This window comes from Sturnus vulgaris, chromosome 5, assembly GCF_052056855.1.
Source record: "Sturnus vulgaris isolate bStuVul1 chromosome 5, bStuVul1.hap1, whole genome shotgun sequence".
In the NCBI taxonomy this organism is placed as follows: Eukaryota; Metazoa; Chordata; class Aves; order Passeriformes; family Sturnidae; genus Sturnus; species Sturnus vulgaris.
The window spans coordinates 5,652,752-5,677,263 of record NC_142247.1 but is presented as its reverse complement, the minus strand read 5'-3'; the positions used below and the strand labels follow the sequence as shown (position 1 = coordinate 5,677,263).

General features: G+C 44.9%; 1 protein-coding gene across 2 annotated transcripts in view; it reads right to left on the bottom strand.

Moving 5' to 3' along the window:
- Positions 1–14,216, bottom strand: part of KDM7A (lysine demethylase 7A) — a 56,273-nt gene extending 42,057 nt beyond the window's left edge. The window contains exon 1 of one of the 2 annotated variants that reach the window (XM_014869944.2): positions 14,053–14,216. In XM_014869944.2, coding sequence (XP_014725430.1) covers positions 14,053–14,168 — 116 coding nt within the window. In that variant the 5' untranslated portion in view covers positions 14,169–14,216. The remainder of the gene's footprint in view (positions 1–14,052) is intronic. The other variant, XM_014869945.2, reaches the window with a different exon arrangement.
- Between the last annotated feature and the right edge of the window lie 10,296 nt (positions 14,217–24,512).

The window sequence follows — 24,512 nt, the reverse complement described above, 5'->3', positions numbered from 1 at the left end:
GCCTGACAAGTACTATCAGCACTGTTATTTTATGCAATACACAGTCTGCAAAGCTTACGACATCCTGAGTAACACTGTCAGCAGACACCATCAGATCTGTCTTATTCTCAAGTATCTCAAGCGATAAAAAAAGATTTGGAGTCGAACAACAACAAACCCACAATAACTTCCTGGCCTGAGGGGATTGATTAGGACACTAATGATTCTTTTAAAACTGTGCCACTTCAATTGAAAAATGATGTCAGGAAGGATTTGAAAATAGGACTTTTTGCTAATATTAAGAGGTACATTTTTCTGTCTCCCACATTTTAACACCGGCTACCAGTATTAGCACAACCTTAAAACTCCATTCCTGCAAATCCCTTATTCTTGGGGTACTGTGTGTCTGTTTGCTTCTTTTACAGACTGCAGCAACAGCAAACTTGGCTTCAGCCTGCTTTACACACCTTTAAATTGGTTCCTTACCCCAGAAACACTTTACCACCCAACTGGGTTAAAAATTTCTTACCCAGATTGGTTTTAAAGACCTCCTGGAGCTGTCTACTAAGTAACTCAACACTCACAGTAGCATTCAGAGACTCTACAGCTGTACCTGAAATAAAGCTTCTTCTGCCTTCAAAATTCAACTCATTGAACAGTTCATCTTTAAGAAAAATAAAAAATAAAAATCAAGTATATTTTTCAATTCATCTTCTTCTCAACTGAGTCCTTCTTCCTCTAGCCTACAATATTTTTCAGACAATATTTCAGAATTTTTTTTTTTGCTAGGAACTTTTAGCAAGCTTTTTATTAAGCTGAATAATTTCTGCATCTTCTAATCACAGAACAAAAAATTACACAATGGCTTGTATAGCTTTGAAATACCTTCCTTGCATAAGGCAAATAGATTTGCAGTCAATAGCAAGTAGAGACAGATGCTTCATTTCTGAAGAAATCTGAGAGCAAACTGGCTCATCTCTAGCTCACCATGCTCGTTTCAAAAGCAGATGGAGTATCTGATTACATTAACTTCTATTTAAGCTATGATACAAGCAAACTGTTTCAGATACACAGATAATGAGTCTAAATATCAGATGTTACATTGGCTGGCTGGCAGAGCAGTAAGTAGAAAAAGCTCCTTCAATCAACTAGATAATGCCTATAATTTAGAGATCCTTATTGGATTCTCAGCTGCTTATAGAGGTCCAGAGGGCCATGCTGGTCAAAGCTGCACCCATGCAGTCCATAACATATCAAGAAGTTACTTTTACACATTATTCTAGCTATAGAAAACTAACTGTTCAATCCTCTTCAGATGGAATTAATGAAGCACAGTAATTTCCAGACCATGTGGAAACATCAAATAGCAAAGAACAAAGCTAAAAAAGAGTTTGGGAGTTGAGTTACAAAAGCACTGAATTCTATCTACATCCATTATTTTTATTCTGCATATAATTTGACATACTGATTTTAATCTAAAATTCCTATGAGTTCAGATCCAGGTTACCCAAACCATTTTTGCTCTATCATATGCTATTTACAGTAATCTAAAGTATTTGCAAAAGCACAAATCCACATGTTTTAATCTAAATTTTACACACTTTTAGAGGTAACCTTGACTTCACAGTCTGTGCTACTCAGCTCCAGTGCTTTTATATGGGGAAAAAAGAAGATTTTTATCCATATATCAGCATATGTATAGTGCATATGTATAGTATGCATATATTATCTCTTAAAATACCTTCTTCTTCAGAGTGGACAAAATTCCTATGACTCCAACAGCAATGTTCAAAGAAATGCACAGGAAAAATATGAAGCATGAAGCAGAGGGCCTATTGCACAAGGTCCCCTGGAGATGAATATTGATTTACTACTCCTGTAAAAATTACAGGAGACACTTATGGTTCATTTATTGTGAAAAGCACAAAATTAATTCTTTGGGAGAAAATTTCCAACCTTACCAATATATGCAAATATTAATGTTTGAAAATTGCCCTGATGGAAGGGGAAAGGTAACAGACATTACTCAGCAATGCCCAATGACAGGACAAATGCTGATGGCCACAGATTAAAGTACATGAAATCCATCTAAACAGGAGGGGAAAACAAATTGCAAGAACACAGAAGAAATTACTCATCTACATATGGCTATTCAGGCAATATCCACTTAAAGATGCTGGTCCCTAAAGCCTACTTAAATTCAGAAGAAAGTTAACCTCAAAAGTACATACACTCAGCTAGCACCTCACCACTTGACCCAAAAATTCCAGATCACTCCTATTGCTCACCCTGTGCTCCCTGGTGTCTAAGCCATACTGTCAAAGTGCTGGGCACTAAAAACTTGTTATGAAGGGAGAAATTTTGTTTTTCTGACTGAGATGGCAGCAGTGCTTTTTCAGGTTATGAGAGTTCAAGCCCACACATCTCAGGGCAATGTTCACCTCCAGCTCACTTTTTATGTGAAGATATCCTTTATCTCCCCCACTTAGGACCTCTTACTCCACAGAAAAGTATCCAAGAATTAGGGGCCCTGAACAGAATGTAACATGACCTGAGCACAAGGGTCTGGTTAAAACCCTCAGACACTGACAAGATTATCTTAAGTTCTGGTCCCTGCGCCTGACATTTGTGAATAAATAGATAAAGTGAGCATGAATTACAACATTTTTCCAAGTCTTAAGACACACTAATACTTTTTTTTTAGTCTTCAGATTTAATAGCACTTCCTACAGAAATATAGTAGTCTACATTATATATGTATATATATATTATATATATTCATAGTCCAGACTATATATACACTCACATATATATATATATACACACACATACATACATATATATATACACACACACACATATAGATATAAAGTCTGGACTGTGAATGCACCTGTTTTCCTTTTAAAAAAGGCAGAGCTGTCCATTTCCTCTAAATATTTCAGGAACTGGCAAGGACTTTAAATTTGCCTAAGACCTGCCTCATACCTCCCGGGGTTTTTGGAGTATAAGTAACATTTAATAGGTGTTGCTTTTCTGCCTTGAAAGTGATAATGATGTTTTGCTTTTCTTTACAGCCTCCACTAACATAATGTGAAAGTGACAAAGAGATTCTTCTTTGATAATTAGCAAAAAAGTAGTAAATACTTGACAGAAGAATAATCTTTTACCAGAAGTGTTTCCTAGATAAAGATTTAGAGGTCAATGATCTCTAAAGAGCCTTTAATGAGTTTGACATATCACTGAATGTGAACTATGAAGCTATTTTCTTACAATTCAGTTACAGAAGAAAAGTTTATTTATCAGTTTCTTTACATTACATAGCACTGGCTTTGAAACTAATTGAAACTGAAAATACTCAAAAGAAAAAAAAAGCTGTTTGAAGATCGAAAATTTCGCAACCTTACAATGTAATTTGTAGTACATCAATTTAAATACACCCAGAATCAGCTTTCTTTAAAAAGACATCGTTTTCCTTTGGCAATTCAAGACATAGAGTTACACAAGACAACCTCAAACTATCTATTTATCTTCGGAAAATGCAGCAATTAAAACTGGACTTCGTGCAGCTGATTCAGGTTAGATTTCATTCAGAAAAAAAAAATGAAAGTTACATTTTTAATTTAAATTAATGTTGATCATCACTCCTTATGTTCTGCACACCATAAAGTAGTTTCCATCCAATCAAAAACTAAACCATGCATTTGCATCAAGTATCACCAAGCTGCTTTAGAATTTGTATCTTCCTCACATCACTTCAGAGTGGCTGGTCACTGCACCAGACATTTTAGCACAGAGGCTTTTTTCAGTCACAAATTAATGTTCAAATTTACAACTTCACACTCTTGCAGTACAAGTTAATATTCTCCACGTATTCCTTGTTTTGATAAGTTTTCTTCTGCATTGTCTTTCCTTTCCTGATCTCTCTCCATCCAGCTTTTCACCTACAAGATTCTCCTACACAAGGCTGCTTACCCCTTTGTAGATACCCCACGTGAACAGAAAAATCTTCTGATCTCAGTTCCAAATTTTTCAGACACCTGAAAACCATAAGTTCCATTCAATTATTTTGTGTCTGGTACAGTTTTGAAAAGGAAGTATCTACTTTACTCCCATCCTCTTGGCATATAGTCAGTATGTTTCCAACAAAGATCATTTAGAGATTTACAGTTTTTCTTCTAAACACATGGCAAGCATATTAAGGGGATAGAGCACATTTCCTAACAAAAAACTTGTTCCAAAACATCATGGTGCATAAGCTTCACAGAAAGATGATGAATTTCTCAGGGGCTCAGAGCAATGCATATGTTCAGACTAGAAAGATGCTTGTCCAGCTTCCTCAGGTTAGCATAAGAAACAGAATTTTACTTTACTTGGCCAACCAACAAGTCTATGTAAAACATTTATCTGCTACTTCTATCTCCAAATTCCCTATTAGTGATACAAGAATAAAGGGAAGAAAAAAAAAAAACCACTCCAGAAAAATAGGCTATTCAAAGCATTTAATAATGTGTCATGAAAATCATGTTAGAATTGACTATTGTTGCCCGGGAATGGAGTGGAAAACTGCAAATAGAGGCTTTACTGCTTCAAGCTGCTCTGTGGTCCACTAGCAACTCCCTGGGAATTTTCCATGTAGCTTGTACTGAGAACTGCCATCACACACTGCATTCACTTCCCTTCTCAGCACACGTGTATCAAAAGCAGTAAGGAATGCACTGCAGCTCACTCTTAATCACATAATGTAAATGTACCCGTGCCTGTTTCATGTAAGTTTAGTCCAGACAAAAAAGATGTCTGCTCCAAATCGTATCACTAATCACAATGAAAGGCTAAAGCTTTATTTTCCCATGTTTTACCACTTTTTCATGATATTGGCTCATTTCCTTGTCCCAGGCCCCACATACCATCACTGTTTCAGACATCAACGAAAAAAAGAGAATTAGATACAGTGCAGCCCTATGAAAAACAAAGATCCAGCCATCTAGACACAGGCACTGACATTCATATGCTGGGGGAAGAAAAAAGGCACAAGAGCACTAATGTGCAATAAGCAAAGAGGGTTGTAAAGAAATGTCAGATCTCTTCCTTATTATAAGGAACTACCTTCAGGAAAAGACCACTTGTATGCAAGGCATCTTCACAAGAAGCTAGTAACAGCACCTGACATTGAAAGGCTGAACACTGGTACCAGCAATATTTTCCTTTCACTAATATACAAGATTTTGTTCCCTCTTATAGTGATAGATCTACTCAGTATCAGAACTAACTAGGAGTAAAAAGGTTTATTCTTCTCTAGAGTGGACAGTGTGTGTTTTTTCATTAGACAATAACTTTATTTCCACAGTCAAATAAGGACCAGGAAATAGAATGCACAGTATATTCTCATGGGTGATGCTAGTTGAGCCATCAATTCCAAAAACTGAAGGGAAATTGGAACCTGTCCTTACTGGTAAAACAGAAAAGTCAGGAGGTAACATTTGCAGAAGGTTCTGAGAGCTGCACCTTTGCTTCTGCCATTGCTGATCCACTCAAACGATACTCCAAACCCTAGTTCATACCTAAATCCTTCAGCTGCATGATGCTTCAAGCACAAGCCAGCTGACCATGCTGGAAGGGTAAGGTACAGCCAAGGCATCTGCTTCCACTCAGTTCTAAAGTGCTCAATAAGCATTTTCAGCAGGGACATCAGCCCAATCACTCCATACTACAGCTGTCCCATTCGTTCTTAGTGACAATAAGAGCAACATTCTCAACTACTTCTGTGATACTCACTCCATCAGGGCAGCACACTTTACTGCAGTTTTAGGAGATGCAAAGGGATGCCCCGAGATGTCCTAGCTGGTCACACAGGAGAGCACAGCATCAGAGGCAGCACGCTGCTGCTCACCTTGGCCTCACACTGATGTGCCCTCTGGGCACACAGATACTGTAGTCAGAATGTAGCTTGAGATTTAAGAGACTGTATGTGCACACCAGTTCTCGTGACATGATTTCGGTCCTCTGTTACATAAGCAATAAAAGCACAGAGAAATACCTAGGAGAGAGTGGGCTTGAGGCTGTGATATGGCAACACTGCACACCTTGATGAAATAAGGGATAACACTATGCTGAGGGGGCAGACTTTTCATGTTTTCCTGAGCACAGTGCCCCATTAGCACAGCTCCCTTGCTTTTGGTACTGTCCCTTCACTGCAGCTCAGATGTGCCCAGCAGTACCCCCAAAAGCCCTGTGTTGACTCATTTCTCTTGTTCTGCTTGTTCTTAACACCAAGTTTTGCAAGTAAACAGCATGATGTAATCCTTCAGTGAAAAGATCCAAATATTCTTGTTATTGAAACAAAACTAAAAATCTGTATGTTGAGCAAGACAACCAGAGGTTTTACAAGCACTATTGGGTAATAAGACACAGCAATTTCTTTGGCTGCTCTTCATTTATCTGATTTGGATTTTGTTTATTGGCAAACATCAATATTTCAAAAGAAAAATGTCTCTCCCTTTAGAAAATACTGCCTGATAAGCAGCAAGAATGACAGATCACAGCAATCACATATCTTCAATATCAAAGATTCCATTTCTCAGAGAGTCACCTTTCCTTGCACTCATTTTCATGAAGAGTGCTTTAAGAGCCTTTAAGTGAATAAAGTATTCATGTAAATGGAACAAACACAATTAAATTTAAGAAATTAATTTTCCAGCCAAGCTACAATGTCAGGTGACAGTTTCAGATGAAAATAAATAGACTTCAGACCACATTATATTAAAAAATCTACAACAATCATACTTATTCCAATTGGCTTTTAAAACAGAATAATGTGGGAGGGTTTAAAAAAAAAAAGCTTTCTTGTTTTTGTGGTGAACAGCATTTATGCCTGCCCGAGCAACAACGAACTCAGTACTTTCAAAAAGAAACACCAGTTTTGAAGTCTACTTTAGTTAATGCTGAAGTAATGGAGAAAACAGTATTAAATATTAATTCCATTCAAAAGCAGAATTGACCTGAGGAGGGTTACCAACCACATAAATCCATATTACCACCACATAGCAGACATCTCAAGACGATTCATACTCCATAGATTGTTAGTTCTGTATATTCATGAGCTAATGTTATAATACATTAGAAAGGACTGACAAAATAAAAAATAACTGAGCTTTTTAAAAAGCTATATATTTCACTAAAATACCTCTCACATGTTGATAATAAAGCAATAGCAATGCTGTTAATTGAATTTTCATACTTGAGCATATTTATGGTTTCAAGTATGTGCACTGTACCTACAGAAATCTTTACTGATTACTCAGAGTTGTTTTGAGACAATGGTATTTTATTTTACAATGATGTAAAATAAAAGTACAAATAGTTGCATGAAGACTATTAGTTCATGTTCAACTCTTGCAAACTGCCATGTGAACAGAATGGAAACACTGTATTACTGCATGATCTTGCAAAAGACACAGGAAGTACACAGAAATTGCACTGATCATAAAAAAAAAAATCGCTAATGAATATGAAAACTATCCACAAAAAGAAAAGCTAGAAACCACAAATGAAGAATGAAAACAAAATTAATGTGATTTCACCCACTGGCAGTTAACAGAGTGATATCCCACTGTAAGGTTTAAGCCATTTTACTGCCAATGTGTTGCTCTAAGAGGACTCGTCATTACCAACAGATCAAGACAAGTTTAAATAAAAAGAATGTATTTCATATTCTGCACTGCAGCACCTAGTAGGTATATACAGAAATTAGATGTACCAAGCAGCAGTCCCCCAACCAGACTCCTCCCACCCCTCTAGTTTTTAGATACAGACGTCATAAAACAGAGCCTTCTGAAAACATCTGAATTCCTCAAATCATTTATGTATTAAACATAACAAAGGGAAAGGAAGATACCAAAGTGCTTCATGAGCATCAACAAATGACATTTTGGAATACAAAATCATCATAAATTAACTAGCTAATAAAAAATTCACAGTTAAACTACACAAATACTTACACCGCCTTCATTTGCACAGTCAAGAATGGCCAAAACAAAAACAATTATACCAAAAATATAGGTCAACAATAATATTACAGAAAATTAGAGGTAGTGTTTAAATGACTAAATCTGAACCTCTATCTTTTAACTAACACTGAAAAGGTAATAATGAATTTGTGCTTTAGAAATTATAACTATTACCATTTAATAGCTGTTTAGAAACTCATTAGAATCTTGTTGGACTCTAATCTAAAAAGCTGAACTGCATACCATTCAGTTCTCTTGCAGATTTTATTGGACAATATGTTTTTTCCTTGTCCTAGTTACTTTATCAGAAGGCATATCAGAAGCTAAAACATCTATTATGTTTTATTCCAGAACAAATGAAAAAAAATTACAAAATTAGAGATCTCAAGGAAAGGAGTGTTAACTTTCAAAGCACACCTACTTCCAATAAAGCCAGTTCTTCAAGAAAGCTATAAAGAGAAAAACTTGTACACAATTCTACATGTTATTACACAGTTTCAAAAATTGAAGCAATTTGAATACTTGCAACTCTTCAGTGCTTATTATGGTAGAACACATCTAACTTTAATATATATTAATAAGTCTTCCCACTTCACAGATGGGAACCATGAGGAAAAAAATTGTTTGTCCAAAGGAAGAATATAAAAGGATTGGAAACAGACACCCAGTTACACAAGTGCTTGTCTAGCATCCTCATTAGAACTAGTTTCTTTTCAGTTTAACCAAAACTTTTTCAGCTTTTGTATTGTTAGAAGAGCTTGAAGTCACTTCAAGTTACTTAATTCTTTGGCAGAGGGTACACAGCTCATTGGACTGAGGTTGAGACTTCCATCTTACTTCTGAGGAAGCATGGCTAAGCCAAAGAAAAGTAAGATTAAACACATTAGCTTTCTTTTGAGGTCGAAAGCACTTCCCTAAGATCCACCAAATTGCCACATGAAGGTTCTAAGGCTTATACATCACAAGAGCCAGAAAGTCGGCTTGAAAGTTCTCTGGTGCCAGACCAAAGCTCTGTTAACCAGACAAGGATTTGTTGATGCAGTTCAGATCCCTGAATGTTTCCAACTAAAAGGCCTTAATTTTCTATAAAGAGGTCTGCACCAGAAAACATTTGTAACAGTATCTTTGCAATCTCCATGTTCCCTGACCTGAGCATCACCATGCCACGTCCTCCAAGGCAGATACAAGAACTTCACCTACCCTTGCAAACAGATCATGTTCTGGGGTTGTGCTCCTGCAGCTGCACTGGAAATGCCTCCACTCCCTTGGACCCCACTAGATGAGCAACTGGGTCAGGACAGAATCACACATAGCGACTGAGACACAAAAACAAGGCTGGGTGAGCTATCAAGCCCAAAGTGGGCAGTGAGGAAGAAAAATGAGCAACTCCACTTGGAGTATTATCTCCATCAACACATTCCTTCAATTCCTTTTGGGACTCATCGTAGCCTTTTGAGGAACCCACTCAGCTCAGTAGCCCAACAAAAAGCTAACCCAGCAAGAGAATGGGTTCTGTCAGTTTTCTGAGCAGAGTTGATTTACCAATCAGGCACGCACTGAACCAGCAAAAGAGGAATTATAGTAGCATGCAGCCAGGAGCAGGACAGCCTCTTTCAGCAGCAAAGGGTTGGCAAAGCCCATCGTGCAGAACCTCATGTATAAAGCTCCAAAACAAAGAAGCAATTCAGGAAAAGTAGTCACTATAGCACATGCATTTCCTTCTTTTCTAAAGGAGAAAGATTGCCTTCAGAGTACAAATCGGTGCCTTCAGACAGACCTGTACCACTTAACCTTACAGCTGGGAGACAGAAACCTTGATCTTACATTGAGATCATATTAAGGAGTGGATGAGAAGTTCTGTGTTTCTTCAGAGACCAAACAAAGACATGTTCAAATCTATACAACATCAGAAAAAATATGTTCTACATGAACTTCGCTCAGATGTGACTTTGGCACTGAATTTTTCCTCCACATGAGGAAAAAAGCCCTCAAGGCATCTGCAGTTTAAATTACAATCTTCAAACAGTACACGAATCACCTTTCTTTTCAAATTATGACATTAAATGTTTTCTAGTAATGACAAAGCTGTAAAAAGCAAACACCTAATGGCAAAATACCACCAATGAACTGCTGTAGGAAAGGGCAAAGTTAATTCTTTCAAAACTATACAAAATACAGAATTAATCCTGAGAGCAAGAGCTATCAATTTAAAAACAATTCCATATAAATTTAATCAATTTGACTTTGCTTTGCAACAGAAGTGTGTACATACGTACACTACATACAGATTAGTGCTGTATTTCCCTGACTGCCCTCTAAGCTGCTCAAATTAAATATTTATTTCTGTAAACATAAAAAATGTTATTCTTGAGGGGGAAGACACCAAAGTTGACACCACCACGAAATTTTCAGGTAAACTGCTAATTTTCAACAACAACAAATAGGATGTTTTCCCTTTCTTATGCCCCATTAACTTTGAAGAATAAAACATATCCCTTGCTTAATTTAAAAAAAAAAACCAAAAACATCTTTCTGTAACGTAAAAAATACATTAGAAAGGTCGCAGGCATTTCAAAAGGCAGAGACCAGTAACTGACATGCACACATTTGACAATTTCTTAGCCTATTCATCATTGAGACACGTTAGAAGTTCACTGTATGTTTGTTGAGAAACAAAACATCCCCGGAGAAGTGCAACGCACAAGACTTCACAGGGCCACCAGCATTTTTAATTCTCAGTTTACCTGACTGACTTCTCCACACTCATTTACAACTAGTACAGTACCAGTGCAGCTTTACAAAGCCAACCTCCTCAAAAGGCCAATTCTACAATACTTTACTCCTGAAATATCACAGACAGCATTACACTGTACAGACAAAAACTGAATTATATGCTTAAACTTCAGTTTGTTCTGACCTGAGATCTAGTCCACAGGAATAAGTCACATCTACACAATGCATATAAATCTAGTAGAGTGCATGTATTATGGACAGAAAAAAGGACAAAAATTTCAACAGGATTTCTGCAAACTTCACAAACATGCTTCAAGAACAGAGCTGACTGCAAAATCAGTTTAAAAAAAGATATGTAGCCTAATCACAGAGTATATCACAGCAAAAAACAAACAAGAAAAGATGACAGCACATCGTTAACCTAATAACTGAGGCAAAGTATCAAAAAACTAAGGCAGGCAGAGACAGCACAAAAAGTATCATAGAATGATACATATAATTTGAAGGTGAAACCAAGAAATTAAAGAGGTTTCAAGAGCTATGGAACAGATCCAAGAAAAAGTTGAACACATAGAGCAGCATAAAGGACTTTTTATGCTACATTCATAGCTGGAGCATATTCTAGACAAGTCAGAAAGCGGGAATCAGCTTAATGTCACACTTTGGTTTAAAGCAGATAAGATGGGGAAAACACAAAAATTGTCTAAAATATAAACGGATTTGCCCATCTGAGAGCTTTGACAGTTTGTCACATCTACAGCTCTGTAGTCTCTGCACTCTTGCAAGCCATTCAGGAAGGCGACGAAGCCTCAAACAGCGCAGGCACCCGCGTTACACTCTTTTGTTCACAAGGGGTAATTACACCAGACTGTGGCTGGGTGTTGGGCCCACTCAGAGAGTAACTGAAACCCACAATGCCGGTTCACTGCCTTGCCAGGCACAACAAAACATTTCCTTTAACGCAAATATTTGCCAAAAGCAATAAAACGCACATTTCATAGTACTCATATATTGATAACAGCAAACCAAAGTACAAATCATTTGAAGACAGAGAGTGCAAGAAGAACACACAGGGAAAAACCAATCGCATAAAAATTTAAAGGGACTAAGTAACAATCTGTCAGAACAGACTTTGTATGGCCTCCAGTGTACTGTTCAGGCACTCTCCTGACTATACACAGGAAGGCAGCAAAGAGTCTGTAATCCAATCATACGTGCTAGGTATCATGCTAGCACACCACAGCCTGGGTTTATATGTTTCTTAAGATAGAACACACATCAGTGCTATTCCACAGGCCAGGGGAAATAAAAAAAAGGACAAAAAAATAAAATCAAGAAAACATGAAACTAAGAAGTTTACCAGAAACTTCAATATTTGAGAGTGTGTGTTTTCTTTCACAAGCTATGTAACAGTCTTCAGACACTCTTAAGGCAAGGGGAAAGGCACTCCCAGAGCAGACCACAGCTGGCAGGGGGTAACATATCTCCCAAAAACCTGTCCCTTAGTCATGAGACTGGGTGAGCATGCAACTAAATCCCAAAGCAGCGTGGCTGCTGCCAGCTCTTGCTGGCCTGGTGGCTTATTTTCCACCCTTAGGGTTTCAGACTATCAAGGCAGTTCAGTGCTAACAGGCTTTTTCTACCCATTACATGGCAGAATTCAATCACAGGAACCTGTGTGAAGCTTTTTGCACATCAGGATACAAGAAAGCTACCAAGAGGTTTGTCCCACCTTTGGATCAGGCAGCGCTCTCCTCCTCATAACAATTCCAGAAATTCAGCTCACCCATACCCCAGCAATACTGACACACAAGGCTGGCATTTAAGTTAAGCCTGCATGGAACCTGAGCAATTGCCAGGACATTCTGAAAGAGCAACTACACAAATGCAGAAAAAGACTTGGAAGAGAAAGAACCTGTAACCGTACAAACACTTCAGGCGATGCCTGCACCTTTACTGCAGGCAGTGACCGAGTTCTGACAAACTTGTATTAAGCTGCTGTAACCCAAAAGAGCTGTTGTGTGTCTCGCTCTAAACACAGTACTGGCAAGAGCAGTAGCAGGCTAGTTAAAAATATTAATGAGAGGTTGTTTTCAAGGTACAACAATCCTGCTTTGCCAGTTTTATGGTTTACAAAGCCCTTTTCACACTTTCTGTTATACTGCAGTTCGAGCCGAGAGAAGCTCATGTACAAAGAACAAACCACCTCGACGTACACACAAGTAAACATCTGCGAGCCTTCCTTTCCTCCTAAAACGTGGCAAGAAAACACCCGTGTGTAACAATCACTGCTAAGCAGCACCTATAGATACGCAACCTACTTTCTGTCGGCGTTTGCGGGGAAGAAACGCCAAAACAAAAAAGGGGAAAACAAACCCAAACAACTGCGAGCCCGCACACGGCCCCCGCCGCTGCGCTGCGAGCGCCGGGCCCGGCGGGCAGGGTCGGGGGGCGGCGGTGCGGGCCCTGGCCGGCAGGGGGCGCGGCGCGGGCGGCCGGCGCTGTTGTTGTTGCCGCTCGGGGTATTTAAACGCCGGGCTGTCAATCACGGGCGCCGCGCGCTCCCCGGCGCTCCCCGCACGGCGGGGGCGGCACCGAGCGGCCCCGCAGCCCCGGCCCGGCCGAGCCGCCGCCGCCACCGCCGCGGGCCCCCAACTTGCTCCTTTGTTTAACTGCCCGTGAATCCCCACCGCCGCCGCCGCTTCCTGCCGCTCGCAGCGGCTGCCGACGGGCCTTTTATTATTCACACGCTCGGCTCGCAAAACACACGCGCGGCGGCGGCGGCCGCTCGGGACCGGGCTGGAAACGTCAAAGCGGCGAGAGGCGCGGGGCGACCCTCTTTCTCCTCCTCCGCCGCCCCCCGAACAAAACGCACGGGCAGCCCGGAGCTCGCACCCGGCCGGGGACAGCCCCGGCGCCCGCACTTCTCCGCCGGGAGACCGCCGTGTCCCGGGAGAGACCCCCCGGGGGCGCGGGGGGACACGCGACGCCTCTGCACAGTCGGCACAACTTCGGGGTGGCCCCGACCCCGCCGGCCCCGCATCTGTTGCTCTTTCGTAAGCAGCCCCCCCACCCCGCCTGGCCCGGCCCGTCCGCCCCCTCACAGCCGCGGACCCATGTGCCCGGGGACGGCCGCCGGCACTGTCCCCGCGGCGGTGAGGCGGGGGGGGGAGAGCCGGACCGGGCGAGCGCCCGCCGCTCCCCCCGTGCTGCCGCCGCGCAGCCATTGTCCCCCCCGGGGGGAGGGGGGAAGGCGACTGCCACCGCCTGTGCCCGGTGCCGCCCGGCGGCTGCCCCGCCGCGCCGCCCGGCCCCGGCGCGGCTCCCCGCGCCTTACCTGCCGTGGAACCAGTCCTTGCAGATGTCGCACTCGATCATGAAGCGGCTCACGTCGTAGGGTTCGCGGCACACGCAGTACACGGGGGTCGCGGCGGCGGCCGTCGCTCCGGCCATCTTTAAAGAACTCCCTGACTGAGCCGCCCGCCCCGCTCCGCTCCTCCCCGTCCCGTCCCGTTGCCCCCCCCGCCCCGCTCGCTCCGCCGCGGCCGCGGCGGCGCCGCCAATAACAACAGCGCGCGTGCCGGCCCCGCACGCCGCGCGCGCCCCCCGCCGCCGGCTGGCACGCGCACGGGGCGGGCGGCGCGGGAGCGAGCGGACAACAGCGCGCGGGGGCGCGCGCACGTGCGTCACCCGGCCCCCGTGGAGGCGGGAGGAGGAGGAGGATGGGGACGGCGATGGGAGGGGGCGCGGGGGGGAAGCACCGCCCCGCCCCGCCCCGCCCGGCCCGGCGACCGTCCCCGCCGCGCCTGCGCCCCGCGGAGCGGCCCGGAGCGGCGGGGACTGCGCGTGCGCGGGCGGGCCGGCAGGGCGGGGAGCGCCTTTCCCCCGTGGAGCGCGCGGGGCGGGGCGGGGCGCGCACGTGCCGCCCCTCCCGGGAGGCGGGGCCGCGGGGAGGCACGCGCTGCGCCCCCTCCCCTTCCCCCCCCCCCGCGCGGTGTCACGCGGGGAGGGGCGGGGCGGGGGTGCCGCGAGGACACGGAGGAGGAGGAGGAGGAGGAGGAGGAGGCGGGCGCGGGACGCGGCCCCCCCTCACCCCTCAGCCCCCGTTATGTAACGAGCGCCGCGGCGGCGCTCGGAGCGCCCTGGCCTGGCATGTGCTGCCCTGTCCCGTCCGGACACCCCTCTGAGGAGCCGGCGGAGCTCCCTCTGAGCCAAGGGTTCGTGCAGCTGCCGCCTCTCGCCCCCCACCCCGGGCCTCAGCGCTCATGCAGGTGTCGCCTCGCCCATGCAGGTGTCCTCCTTCGGTTCCCGCTGAACTCTCCTGATGTGGTTCAGCACCTGAAGACCCTGCCACGGGGGCACAGGCAGCCGATGATGTAGCATTCGTTTGCTGCAGTTTGTGAAAAATGTTTTCACGAAGCGGGTTCCATACACGGGAGGCTAGGGGACGGGCAGTGGTGCTTTCTCCCGGAGGGACCTCGGGGCACAGGCACATCTGATTTTAGGAAGCCGGGACAGTGCTTCCATGCTGCCCAGCTGGGGGTTGCAATGGTTTATTTCTTGTCAAGCTCCCTGCCTACGTGTGCATCACTGTTCGTTCCATGCCATCACCCTTTTTTTCAGAACACAAAAGTAGCACTGATGCTTTCATTATGTGTCATCGCGAACAAAAAAAGTAGATTTTAAAACAGATTTTTTTTTTCCTGCAGCCTTTCAAAGACTTACGGAGATTATATTGTATGAGGGAATGGAGAGCTGTATCTTCCAAACTGAATGTACCAATTTAAACACGAAACAATAAATATGTTGAAGTGCGTGTTACAGTGATCGTAACTGTAATAGACACTGCCTACAGCGTTATAATTTTACAACCCATGGCCTTAACCACCAGTAGCCACAAAAAAGCAAATGCTGTAGGTTTGTTTGGCAGAGGGAAGCTCAGAAGTAAATGTTTCCTTTCCAGACTGTTATTGTGAAGCTTGCTAATGTCAACATTTATATAAGACAAGCAACATGAGATGATGATTTGGCAGCAAAATGGACAGCAAAGAAATGTAAAACAAATAAATCCAGCACGCAGGCTCTGTGACTGAATGGAGAATGAGACAGAGAAATAAAGGAAGTGTAAAGGATATCTTCAAGAAATACCAGATTCTCAAACCAAACCTTGACCTATTTAGAAAGTGAACCAGGTTCTGACCTGCAGGATGTTGTTTGTGGATGTTTCAATACTCCTTAGTTTTCCAAAGTTGCTCAGTATTTCTGCAACTCAAAATGGGGCCACAGACACATCAGTCTTCTAAAAAGCTGATGTAAAATTTATTAGGGGCAAGAAACACCAGTAAGGCAACAAATTACAATTTCAGAGTTTCAGGAAATAATACAAACCAAGAGGGTCTGTCATTAAAAATATTGTTTCTCTTTATTCCTCTGATTCTAAGACACACGTAGGAAGTTGCTTCCTAATGGTAGGGCCTGCAAACTCTTCCAGAATCAATTACAGATAACGTAAGGACTACCAAGAGAACTGTTCCAGTTAGAATTGTTATTCTGTACTTGTGCAACAAAATTCTGTGTTTGTTGATATATGTAGCCACTCTGGAGTCTGAAAATGGACAATTCCTTGCTCCTTAGTTGGGTGTTTCTTACACTGTCACGGGGTCAGTCTTATCTGGAAGCTGCAGTTACCAGCTGGAGTGATGTCTTTATCCAAACTGGCCATAAAAATGCACACATGTTGTGTATCAGGAAGTGTCTGCAAACAACAAACCTGCTGAACACCTTGGTAAGGCACATGGGAATAGGGTGGATATTCCCAGGAGAGAAGGGGTGAGGCTGCCTGGTGTAGGGAGGAGACCTGGCCGGGCTCAGGGCGAGTCCAGCACTACTGGGTTGGGTGAGGAAGTTTTCACTTGACACAGAAAAAAGCAACCCATCCGTGAGAGTGAAAAGAATGAGGAAGCAGGCTGGTCTCCACACCCTGTGGGGACCTGCCTTTCACTGGCCTTGATTATGGAAAATAAAGTTTGTTTGTTTGTTTGTTTGTTTGTAAGATAGTAGTCGTAATCTTAAGCATGCAAAGTAATGCTTGCTATTTAATAAGCACTTTGCCTACTGCCACAAGCAATGTCGTTTTGCCACTGTGATTTATGTCAGAGCAAGGTGTGTTAGTGATTCAGTCTGCTGCACCTTAACCAGGTGGGGAATACCAACTTCATCTGTTGCAAAAAAAGTGGCATAAACCAGCTCCACCTCTCTCAGTCTGACCTATTGTCAGCTTTTCTCTTTCCAAGCTTTCTTTCAAACAACACTAGACTATACTTGAATGTAGCACAACAAAAGATAAGGAAAGCTGAGGACCACACATCATAACAATTACAAAACCCCTTTTAATAAGTGTTCTTTCCAGAACCTTGGAGAGCTTTTCTATGACAATCTTACTAAACACAATTCAGAAACAAAAAATGCAATACCTACCTTCAATGTAAATAATCAAGTGAAGCAAGTTTAAAGGCCAATCCCAAAAATGAAGCAAGCTCATTTGTCATGGCTACACAATGGTATCAGAAGACACCTGAGGCTGTAGCAGTCTCCATCCTTGTTTCCCAACCAGCAAGACACACCAATGTGAAATACAGCATGCAGATTACCTTCTAATAGGCAACAGAGGTTCATATGCTTGGCCTCTGGCTGAGCTCTGACTACCAAAACAGGCAAGGCAGCAATGACAGAGGGCTGGGGAGGGCCAAGGAACCAGCTCTAGAGCAGCTGGTAGCTCTGGAAATCCAAGGGCTGGAGGGAAAAGGCTGGAGACAATGATGAAGAACTAGTGGAAGGGCAGTGAGAATTAAGAAGATGGGAACAATGAAGCTTGTTTTAGGAAAGGAGAGTGATCAGTGCCACAGACCATGACTCCCTGCTCGCTCACTGATGTTCAGACACTCTCTCACTCCCCCATGCCCCATCTTGTACCCAGCCTACCATCCCCTCAGCAGCTGAGCAAGCCAGTTGGTTCTTGAAGCCATACCCAAATTTAGTCTTTCCACCCTAAAATCCACCAAAGCACACTCTGCTCCATCAAACCCAACCTCTGAAAAATACATCTTACAGCTTGTACACCAACCAAGTCCCCGTGGCTGCCTCCATCTCCGTGCCTGTATTCCAGCAAAAACACAGTTAGAAGCACTGTAACGTGGGCTGGGGCTGGCAGGGGTGAGTGGATCTGGCACTCAGAGGTACAGGACTGTAAGTAACCAGCACTGGATCTTCAGACACTAAAGTCAGAGTTAGAGATTGGGGCACCAAAGACTAAAGAACACCACCTCTTTGCTTGCTCTTCAGGGCAAGCCTGGGTGCTGGTACTCAGTAAGGCACAATGCTTCTGCTTGTGATTGAAGGAATGCTGGCTGATAGTTTATCCTTAAGGCTGGAATCAGGCTGTGGGGTAAAAGGGCTTAAAGTGTAGGATTCTTCCTGATAATGTGAGGACTGTAGAGAAATTATAAGGCCTGCTACCTGTTTCTTATCATTATGAGATAAACCTGCAAAGGCATTTGAGTCAACCACATCAAGTGGCTTCCAATGAGGTCTGTAGGGATGATGGACACGCTCAGGCTTAAGTTTAGGGTGATATATTGCCGTGGGTGGACAGTGGAAGGTAGAGAAAATGCCAGCAATAGAAAGAAGCTCTTAGGACTGAGGAACTAGAATGACAGGAAGATGATACAGTTGCCTAGTACTGTAATACGTGCTTGTGCATATCTGGGTCAGGTACAGCTCAGTGTTGTATGGGCCAGTATGGAATCAGGATCATAGTGGGGTTTGGGTCATTGGGCTAAGTATAGATCACATTAGACCATTGCTAGGGATTGAGTGTGGGAATTCTGCTGTGGTTGAAGTCAGCAATCAAATAAGCAGAGTGTATGGAATTCATTACACTCTGCAGGCTCTACAGTATGAATCTACAGGCCCATCATCTTCACAGACCTTTGCTGTGGAACACCCTTCATCCACTAGTGTGTTATTATCTAGTCATTCACAGACCTCCAGCAAGGTCCACAGGGCTGAGGGCTGCTATCAGCAGGGAAAAATGGTTTATTGGTAGCTCTAGAATGCTGACTTATGACTACAGGTGAGTGTCTTAGCAAGAAACCTATTCTTATCAAAGACATAACCACCAGCACACTGCACATTAGTAGAGAAGAGGGTATGGGAGAAGAGGACACTCACTGTTGCACAATAAAAGCATCCAAAGCCCATGCCTGGCTTTGTGTACCTCCCAGAGCACATGCCATACACTGTACATGGCATAAAGGGAGGATAAAGAAAGCACAGCAGGGCAGGAAGGTTGCCAGAAGGGAGAAAGGGGAAGTTTTTGGTACTTCTGGCTGAACCACACACAGGTACCCACAACTATGCCTACTTGTCTCTTAGGAGGAGGGGAGAACTCACAACCATCAGTCACAGGGCGGTGGCTGTCACCCAGCAGGACATGGACAGGCAAATAAACATCAGAGATGATATCCAGCAGACAAAGAGACGGCCCAGCAGCAACTCAGACTAGGGAGTATCAGAAAGAAAAATCAGACACTGTTAGCCATGAAAAAATCAGATAAACTGTTGGAAAAACACGGGGGTAGAGGGACTTTCCCCATGTTTGGTCATTTCTTCAGTGTATTCATGACATTTTGGCAAAACATTCACTTTTAAAATCACTTATTTTCACATCAATAGGCTTAAGGCTGCCGAAAAGCAAAGCTTTGGACTGAAAAAAGTGTTCCAGTTCTCCGTAGGAAACTGTCTGAAATATACCCAGAATTGGCAGTATGATCTTTGCATCTGCAGAGAAAATACTGAGTCATGTTGTCAGCCCACACACATTTAACAAAAATAAAAGCAGACCAACGATTCAAAATTCTCCCACTCATCATTTAAAGAAAACAGAAGTCATTCAGTCATGCCTCATGCTTCAGAGACCTTTAGAAAACACCCAGTGCAGGGAACATTCGCCCACGTCGTGCCCACGCACCGTTTCAAACCGGCGATGTCATTTGCAACTTGTTCACTCACAGGTCTGGGCACTGTTTGCTTCAGCATCCTCAGAGGAAGTCGCCGAGACTTAAAAGGTTTCTGCTGAAAACGTGACTCCAGAGCTGGAGCCTCAGCCCTTGAGTGAGCAATGCTGAAATGATGTAAGACAGCGTGCCTGGCTCGAATCCCTGGAGGAGGCAGGAAAGTGCCGTGCACTTCACAGAAACACAAACTTTAGCTGTAGTTTGAATAAGAGACTACTGTGCTCTTCCTTCAGGGGTTAATCTTGTACTGAAGCATCTCCTGTGCTGAGCTCCCCAGTCATTCATTCAAAAGGGAAGTGTTTGCACAAACATCAAGATTGGGGGAATTACCTAGGAAATCCTCCTCCTTTTAACCCTTCCCACATAGTCCTCTGGCAAGGAAAAGCTGGTTTCACCCAGCTGCTGGCAACATCTCTTCCTCCTTCAGTTCTAAAAGCTGCTTGAAGTATTAGCAGCTGAACCTGGGTGAGTGGCAGCCAGCCCAGCTCATGACGGAGGGGGAGACGTCACCACACAGAGCACGCACAGATGGAGTTACACAATCTCTGTGGTGTTGAAAGCGGCGCTGGAAACTTGTCAGGAGCCCAAAGGCCAGAGCTAATTTGTATTTCCTATTGCACAGCGTGATTTTAATCAGAGCGAAAAGCGCCCAGTTGTGTTTTATGTAGCGAGTGTTCTAAGCAGAGACAAGTTAACAGAGGAAATAGGAGCAGGACATGCTCTGAAGGACAGCAGAGAGGAACATTAGATGGGGAATATACCCAATTTATCAGCATTTCCTTTATTCTTCAGGATGGCCATGGGCTATGAAGCAAGAGAATAAGAGGCAACTTTTATTACAATTCTGTGATTGCCCAATTCTCTTTACAAGAAAAAAGTATAAAAGACACCTGCAAAAACCTTAAAGACAAGTTTTTTTAAAAACCTCTTTCCAAAAGTTCTGCATGTGTCACCAAGTAAAATACAGCATTCAGGAAACCCATCTCACTTGCAGCCAGTATTTGACAGCAGTCAAGTCTAGGTGATCTCTAACAGAAGCTGCTTTGGCTTCAGCTGCAGATAACTGTGTGCGAGTTCCTCGTTACAATTAAATTTCTGCCTCGTTGAGAGCAGACAGCACAAAGGACTGGCACAGCCCCCAAGCACCACTGTTCCCAGAACAGGCTCACCTCCAGCATCCCCTTTCTGTGCTGTGATGGCTGGAGAGCAGGAGTCAGGAGCCATTTGGTCACCTTGCCCCAGCTGGGCTCACAGCCATGCTCCCTCCCCAGCACACAGCACTGGGACGTACCTTTGTGTGCTGCCAGCGTGTGCCAGAGAGGGAATGGGGCACCAGGTTAATAGGACAGTAAATACGCCTTGACGTTTCTTCATTGGTTTGCTTTGTACTCCCAACAGATTTACTGGAAATTCAGAGGTGGGGTTTACTGCTCATTGGAGAAAATCCTTCATTTCAGCCTTTCTCTCTTTACCCCTGGGAATAAATGCTCCTTTCCCTCTCAGTTCAGCTTTATTCCTTGACAGCTGAGAAAAAGGAAGAAAGGGGGGAAAAAAAGAAATCAGACCTTGGACCTTTATTTTGCTCTGGAAAGCCAATGTCTAGTTCAAAGTGGGATAAACTACATGTCAGGGATATAAAAGGAAGCCTGTCAGACAAGCTTATCTGTAGCTTCCTATATCCAGTCGGATAAACCCTATCCCCAGAGCATTTTCCCCACCAGCCAGGCCCTTTCTATTGTAGCCCCTGAAATCAGCACCCTCTCTGCTCTCATTCCTCCTCCACATGCTCCTTACTTCCCTCCCCCATACACATTTGTCCCCCCAACTCAAACAGCTCCCCAAGGAGCTCAGGCACCACCTATGTTCAGGGATGGGGAAAAGAGCGAGTCAGCTGAATATGCAAACAATCCTATTTGCACCCCAGCATGTACAATTCAGCTCTTTGTCAGCATGATGGAGTGCACTCCGTCCAGTTTGTTTTCTTCTCTGGGATTATCATCCACACCCTTCCCACACGTGAGCATTGTACCTGAATCAGCCTTTTCAAGACAGGCTAGCTGCTGCCTGGTTAATACCTGTCCACCAGCTGCCTATTTGCTTTGTTTAAAAATTAGAGCCAGTCATAAAATGTGATGCGACATCTATAGCGGCCATTTAAAAAAAAAAAAAAAAAAAAAAAAAAAAAAAAAAGAAGCGCATTTTGCTGGTGTCACTAAGGCACTGGACAGAAGCGTTTTTAGCTGGACAAGCCCTCCGTGGATGATGCAGCCCTGGCTGGACACCTTGCACTCCGAGGTGTTTGGGGACACGCGTGGGATGCGGGTACCAGCCAGCCCCAGCACTGGGCCCGGACAGACGGACAGACACCCCGGGCGGGAAGGACAGCAGGGCAAAGGTGCCAAGCGCTGCTGGGGCTGTGGAGCAGCACCGGCAGGGAGGGCCCCAGGCCTGGCAGACAATAGCTGTCTCCCTGCTCGCTCTCCCTGCCGGCCGCATCCCACGGAGGAGCCTCATGAATCAAGGCGAACATCCAGCGACAGGCTGGATGAAATGCATTAATATGCGGGCGCCGCCGCACGCCGCCAGCCCCCTGCCTGGCGCGGCGCTCACCTGCCTGTCTCACCCCTGGCAGGCAGCGAGCGAACAAAGGAGCGGCCGCAGCGCCTGCCCCCGCCGCCGAGCCAGGCCGCGCCTGCACACAAAGCCCGCTCGCCCGCCGCCATGGGTGTGAGGAATGCTCCCGCTCGCCCCATTGTCTGCGCTCCTTTGTGCTCCTCCAGACCCCGCTCCCCAACCGCACAGGCAGGGCTGGAGGGAGCGGGACAGACACGGCTTTGTTGAAGGGAGCCCTCGAATGAGGAAAGGCTCCTGCCGTACGTGCCCGTCTGGCGCACGGGCCCGCGCTGCTCCTGCCCCTCAGCGCAGGTGGGGAGCAGGCGGTGCCGAGCGGTGCAGGCAGACGGACGGACGGGGCGCGGGTGTTTCTCCCCGCACACGGGCCCCCCTTGAGCACCTTTTTCACCCTCCAGACTGACTCTGTGATGGTTTTGGGAGGTGGGGAATGGTCACCAGGTCGCGCAGAAGGGAGTGTGAGGGCTGGCCTAATTCCCCGTCCCTGATCACGGGCTGGTGCAGCTGACTGGAGAGGGCAGTGAGGGAGCAGATCTGGGAGCACGCACCACCCATCACAGCACGTGTATCCCCCCGGCCTTAGAATCAGCACAGACACCTCTGCCAAACCTCCACTGCTTTGTCATACAGTAGTTGTGGCACCCACTGTGCCAGCCACGTCTGCGGCTGCAGCATTGCAACCCCCGGGTCCTGCAGGGCTGGTGGCAGGATCCACATTGCCTTGTCTCAGGGCAGAGCTGTCATTGCCAAGCGCTCCCGAGGGGTCAGTCCCCAGCTGCAGAGCACTGTTAGCTCTCCTCCCACTGCACACTGGCATTGGAATGACCAGGACAGGGAGAAGGGGAAAGCCAGGTCTCTCCAGTGCAGGGAGCAGGGTGTCCCCACCATGCCCAAAGGACAAAGCATTCCCTGGTCCCACGGCAGCTGTGGTGCGTGGATCAGCTCCAGCCCCATAGAGCTGTGGCTCACCTGGACTCAGCACTCTGCCTTGTGCAGTCCTTGCCCTGGCCACCCTCAGCTGTCTCGCTCCTCTCCACTGGCACTGCTCACACAGCCAATCTTAGCCACGCACAGAAATACCTGCAATCATCTGGGTGTTATTCGAACAATATGGCCAATAGAACATAAACAAAGAAAGAGAGAAAAGGCCCAAACCTGAGGGAAAAAGTTGTTCCTGAGGGACAGCACCTAGGACCACAAATGAGCCCAGCACACTCCTGCTCCGCTGTTGAGGCAGCAGTGCTGAGAGCTCTGGCACTGAGAACACAGTGCAGGAACAAGAACCAAGATACTCACTGCAGGGATGCTGCTAGTGGAGTCTGAGAGTGTCCACAAGGGACAGGGACGGTGAGGAGGCAACATACAACTAAACTAAACAACTAAAATAACCATTTCCCGGTCTTGTTCTGGGAAAACAGTCTCTGATATTTTCTGGTTCTAAGGAGTGCCATTAAAGAGGAAGGCTCTACTCAAAGTGCAGTTTCTCTTCCTATTTTTTCATTATATTTGGTATATTTAAAATAAATTCTAAATAAATTTTTGCAAAAAAATTCTATGGCCACCAACAGGGAGGTCTCCAGACAAGATTTGTTCAGGAATACATTTTTCCTAAAGAAAACTCTAAAAGGCATACTTTTTTAAAAAAGGCAGAAACATTGTTTCTAAACAGCATCACTTCCCTCTTTGAGTTTTTCTGCTTCACAGCGAAGCCTCAGCAGATCTTGTAAAGTATATTTGTGCTTTATAAGCAAGAATCAGAGTTAGATGGACAAGAGATTCTCAGCAACATCTAAGTTGCAGAAGCAAGGCAGTCATTCCCAAAGCCACCAAATAAGAAAAGACTGTGAGAGCAGATAAAGCAAAAAGCCAGATAGAAGCAAAAGGCCTTCATCTTCAAAAAGTCAGAGAAATGGCAAAGACAGGGGAAAAGGGGAAAGACCTGCTGGGCAGCAGGTTGGTGGCAGAGCTCCTGGCCTCTCTCCATGCCTCCTCCATGACTCCTTGCTCTTTCCCCAGGCAAAAAGAGACACAGCAGCTCTTTCCCCAAGCCAGCACCAAGCTGGTGCTCCTGCAGACTTGCATTTCAGCAGCT